We start from the raw sequence: 5,531 nt of genomic DNA, 5'->3' as shown, positions 1-5,531 counted from the left end.
TCTTGTCACTGCACCAGTTGAGGTAACTGCGGGTTTCTCGGACTCCTCCAGTTGAGGTTCTGATGCCTTGGGTTCATGATTATCACAAGTACCAGATGCTCTAACCTCGGGTTCTGATGCATTTTCTGTTTTATTTTTTGAGCCTGCCTTTGCTGATTTCTTTTGCTTTTTCGGTGCCATTTATCTCGTCTTCCTTCAATCTAGACAAGCTATCAAAATTAAAACAAGTACACATTTATGCTATAATTCCACAATATTATGCAAAATTTAAGGCTAATTATTATGAAAAATACTTAGAATTCTAACATAACTTCAAGGCTAATTATTATGAAAAATACCTAAAATTTAAGGCTAATTATTATGAAAAAGCAAAATAATTATAACATTAAACTTATAGCAAAATCAAAACATTATAATGAAACAAAGTGCAAGTACAAGTCATTATAATCAGGGAGCCAAAAAGGTGTAAATACACGTAATTCTATCACATAATACAATAATTATAACTACAAAATGTAATCGGGGAGCCAAAAAAGAGAGTTCATTGAAATTTAATTTAATACAACTAATTAAACAAGTACAAGTCATAATAATTATAATTCTATGACTTTTTCACCCAAATACCCTCTACATTTTGTCTTTTATTGCTAACACTTGCATCATCATTACAAGTAGTAGGATCACACATAGGGATATCATCACAGAATGGGGGAGGATTCCAGGAGGTCTCTTCTTCCACATCTTCATTGTACACGTCATGATAATCTCGAGTTGTTGACGATAACACAACTGACCAATTCGCATCACATGGATCCTCGACATAAAAGACTTGGCTGACCTTGTCAACAGAGGCAAATTTGTCCTATTTATGGCCTGGTCAATTGAAGTTCACGAGCGTAAAACCAAGATCATCAGACTTGACTCCTCTATCAGTGGCTGCCCATGTACACAAAAATAAAGGGGCCTTGAATGTGTGGTAATCTAACTCCCAGATTTCTTGTACAATCTTCTAGAATGTTAACTCACACTCTACGGGATTTATATCCTTAGCACTAGACACTTGGACTGTCCTAGCAACTAATGAAACACCACTATTTTGAACTACCCTAGCATTATCTCGCTCCTTCGTATGGTAACGGACCCCGTCAACAATATAGCCTTCGTACGTCAGCACTAAAAATGAAGGCTTTCCAGTCAACCATCTAATTGTTTCAGATACGGCTTCAGAATTTTCCCTCATTTCTATACTTACCTACAAGTAAAGTAAGGATGCATAAAAGTTAATTTCAATTAAATGCACGACTTGCATAAATTTGTAATAAAATAAAAAAAGAATATAAATTAACTTTTTGTTGAAACCAATCGGGAAATTGTCGATTGTGCTCTCCCAAAAGCCACTGTACACTCTTCTTTTTTCCTTGGTAAATTCTTTTCAAGTGTTCCTTATGCAATCTGAAAATATTGCATGTACATAGAATGAGCCACCTACTAAAAATAACTAATACACTTATAAATATACTTATAAATATTTTACTTACCGAATGTATGGTTCCACTTCAGGATTATTAAGAAGGACCACGAGATGTGCCTCATCTCGTTCTTTTTCGGCAACAGACTTCATTGTCACACGACCTACTGGACCGGAAAACTTGTCATCATCTTTCTGAAGACCTGCAGTTCTACTACTCTCGCTAAAGAACCCCGTGCAAAACTCGACTGATTCTTCCTTCAGATAGCCTTCAGCTATACAACCTTCCGGATAAAATCGGTTTCGGACATAGCTCTTTAATATTTTATTAAATCTTTCAAATGGAAACATCCATCTATAAAAAACTGGTCCGCATAACCGCAATTCCCTTACTAAATGGATTGTGAGATGTACCATAACATCGAAAAAGGATAGAGGGAATATTTTTTCCAACTCGCATAAGGTCAAAATCAAATCTGCTTGGAGTTTACTCAATTTTGACACATCTACGACTTTGTTGCACAAGGTGTTGAAAAAAGCATAATCTTATTATACTTACCCTAACATTTTTTGGAAGCACGGAACGAATACAAACCGGTAGTAACTGCTGGAGTAGGATATGGCAGTCGTGCGACTTCAGCCCATACAACTTTATATCAATCAGTGATACACAGTTTATGATATTTGATGCATGTCCATATGGAAGTTTCATATTAGACAATGATGTCAACATAGTTTTTTTTCTTTCTTAGACAAAGTAAAAGGGGGAGGTAAGTATGTCCTCTTTTCACCTATTTCAGGAGCTAAATCAGTCCTTACACCCATATCAGTTATATCAAGACGAGAGGCAATACTGTCCTTAGTCTTGTATTTCATATTAAGTAGTGTCCCAATTATATTATCACACACATTCTTCTCGATGTGCATAACATCTAAACAATGACGCACGTGGTGAAATTTTCAATATTCCAATTCAAAGAAAATTGATTTCTTTTTCCATGCATACTCTACCTTTTTCGCCTCCCCCCCTTCCCAAAACTAAATTCAAGTTGCTGCTGTTGCATTAACACTTCTTATCCACTAAGTGGCTCAGGTGCGTAACCAAGTTCTTGTTGTCCATCAAATGCTATCCGCTGCCTCCTATAAGGATGATGTTCATCTAAATACCGACGATGGCCTAGATAACACATTTTCCTACTATTACTTAAATATCTAGCGACAGTGTTATCACCACATACTGGACAAGCCTTATACCCCTTATTTATGTAGCCTGACAGATTTCCGTATCCCGAGAAGTCTTTTACTGTCCATATCAGAACTACCTTTAAAGTGAAGACAGGTTTGCTATGTGCATCATACACATTTGGTTCCCCCTTCCTCCCATAATTTTTTTAAATTATCGATCATTGGTTGTAGATATATGTCAATGTTATTTCCAGGCTCATACGGGCCAGAAATCAATGTCGATAACATCATAAACTTCCTCTTCATGCATAACCATGGAGGAAGATTATACAATACTAACATGACCAGCCAACAACTATACCGATTGTTTAATCCATTGTTGTGTGGATTTATACCAACGGCTGCTAATCCTAAGCGTATATTTCTAGCCTCGCTACCGAACTCGGGCCACCTACAATCTACATTTCGCCAAGCAGGAGAATCAGATGGTTGACGCATCTTTCCATCTTTAGATCGATTCTCCGCATGCCAACTCATTAATTTAGCAGTAACAGCAGATTTAAACAGTCGTTTAAATCTAGGGATTATCAGAAAATACCACATCACTTTGGCTGGAACATTAACCCTAACTTCACCATCTTTTCCAATTTTCCAGCGAGAAAGATGGCATTTGGGACATTCAGATAAAGACTCGGCAGCTGGTCCCCTGTATAACACGCAGTCATTTGGACAAGCATGGATTTTGACATACTCAAGTCCTAAATCAGTTATGGTTTTCTTAGCTTCATACATACTACCCGGAAGCACATGTTCTTTAGGAAGAAAAGAGCCAACTAATTCAAGAAGATCGATAAAGGCTTTATCACTAACTCCAAACCTAGCCTTCCAATTATGTAATATGAGGACTGGCTCTAGTTTAGTGCACTCGCTTCCCTCAAAAAGCGGTTGGTCCGCATCAACAACATACCTCTTAAAGTCATCAGATTCATTATCCCAATCTTCATCATCATTATAGGTTTCTTGACATACATTATATGTTTCTGAAGGGGGTGTGGGCTTTTTAGCAGGACAAGTACTACCAACTGATGACTTAGTACTACTAGCAACCCCTTCTCCATGCCAAATCCAATCCAAATATCCTAAACTAAAACCAGATTCATAAAGATGACCCCTGATTATCTTGACAGTAATTTTTTTGAAGTTAACGCAGTGTGCACAAGGGCAAGGTATTTTTTTTGGGTTTTTAGCATTTTTCTCGGCAAATATCAAGAAATTTTTGACACCAATCTCATATTGCAAATAATCCCTATCGGCTTCCAAGACTTGTCCATATTATTTATTATATTCCTACTGTTTTTTTGTACCACTGTCTAATTTTAAAATAAAACAAGTAAAACATAAATATCAAACATAAATTAGGATAACAATTGACAAAATTGTTATCAATATTTTTATACCACTATCCTAATTCATTGCTAACAGAACAACACTGAAAAATAGAGAGATACAATTAAAATACAATTATCCTATAAGTAATTACAGATGTCAAAACAGAGAGATACAATTAAGCACAATTAAAATTAAACAAATGTAAAATCAAAACCAAAATTTAAAAGTAACAAGATAATTACAGAGCAACATCCACCTAGTATAAATTAGGGTTTCAATTTTAAAAACCCCCCATTTTCAAATCTAGGGTTTCAATTTAAAAAACACACAATTTTCAAATCCAGGGTTTTCAAAATTCTAAATTAATGGTTAACATGCAGGGTAATTCAAGTTTATAAAATAAAAAAGGAGGAGAAATAAACCTAATTTGAGTGCAAATGTGAGAGTACAAAGAGTGAGCGCAGTTGCTTTGGTTGAGTAGATTGGAGCAGCGGTGAGAGGTCGGAGAGAGTACGACCGAGACCACGGCAAAACAAGGGCGAGACTCCGGTGAGAGTTTGAGAGCGAGAGAGAGAGAGAGACAGTTTGTGTGTTTTAGAGAGAGGTTGAGACGGACGAGAGAGAGAGATGGCGAGTGAGAGAGAGGGAGAGAGAGTTTAAGTGGGAGAGAACCGGTGACGGGAGAGGGAGAGAGAGTTTGAGAGAGATTGACGAGGGAGAGAGAGTTTGAGAGAGAGGGCATTTTTAGTTTTTAGTTTTTAGTTTAGATTTTTTTAATTAATTTGTCTGAAGAGAGGGAGAGTGAATTCGTTAAGGGGGGAAATTGGCTAGGGTAGAAAGAAGGGGGGTTTTGCCGCATTCATTTTTTTTCAAAATATAGACATCGGTTCTAAATAAAGCGATGTCTATTAACAACATAAACATCGCATTTTTGCGGGATGATGTCTATAACAGTTTAGATATCGGTGACACATTTGACCGATGTCTAACATATGATGTCTATTCAACTTTTTTTTGTGATACCTTCATTTTTTTGGTATAGAAGTGAATTTTTATCATCAAGTTTATACTTTTTGATGGTCTAATAAAAACATGAAAGTCTTGAGTAATTAATTAAGAACCAACTCGAATCCCTGATGATAATATAGCTCTAGATGGCTCATGTTATGCTTGGAAAAACTTGTTAACTTTCTAGCAAATATTTTATGCCCTACCAAAGGCTATATATGCTCTTTTATCTCGGGAACATGAAACATGAAAACTAAATTCCTTGGCATTTAATATATTGAAACATGCTAGGCTCGGGAGTGGCATACTGCATGCAGCATTGCTGTCTGGCTACCCAAAAGCTATTTACTACATAAAAACATAAAGAAGATCCATACACAGAACATATATAGTTCTGTCGTAATGCACATGGTCACCCCACTGATGAAGGGAAACAAACATGTGAAGCTGCAATTGTGCATCCAGTAGGTATCTAACTGTT

The 5,531-nt window shown here is 36.4% G+C and overlaps 1 protein-coding gene across 1 annotated transcript; it reads right to left on the bottom strand.

The window, feature by feature from the left end:
• Window positions 1-601: 601 nt before the first annotated feature.
• On the bottom strand, window positions 602-5,071 carry LOC141702039 (uncharacterized). Its single transcript, XM_074505740.1, has 8 exons — window positions 5,066-5,071; window positions 3,049-3,832; window positions 2,260-2,400; window positions 2,064-2,117; window positions 1,539-1,980; window positions 1,347-1,452; window positions 1,106-1,252; window positions 602-862 (listed from the first exon to the last, which is right to left on the bottom strand). Exons 1-8 carry the CDS (start codon window positions 5,069-5,071, stop codon window positions 602-604), a joined length of 1,941 nt encoding a protein of 646 aa, XP_074361841.1.
• Between the last annotated feature and the right edge of the window lie 460 nt (window positions 5,072-5,531).

Source organism: Apium graveolens, unplaced genomic scaffold (genome assembly GCF_009905375.1).
Source record: "Apium graveolens cultivar Ventura unplaced genomic scaffold, ASM990537v1 ctg4577, whole genome shotgun sequence".
NCBI lineage: Eukaryota > Viridiplantae > Streptophyta > Magnoliopsida > Apiales > Apiaceae > Apium > Apium graveolens.
The sequence above is the reverse complement of the archived record's forward strand: the minus strand, read 5'-3'. Positions and strand labels throughout refer to the sequence as shown.

Bases quoted from the DNA above. Each gene is read 5' to 3' on its own strand.
- LOC141702039 (XM_074505740.1), bottom strand. The intron at 1,453-1,538 runs GTAAGTAAAATA...CAATATTTTCAG, and splicing joins GAAGTGGAACCATACATTCG to ATTGCATAAGGAACACTTGA. The intron at 1,253-1,346 runs GTTAATTTATAT...CTTTACTTGTAG, and splicing joins CCGATTGGTTTCAACAAAAA to GTAAGTATAGAAATGAGGGA.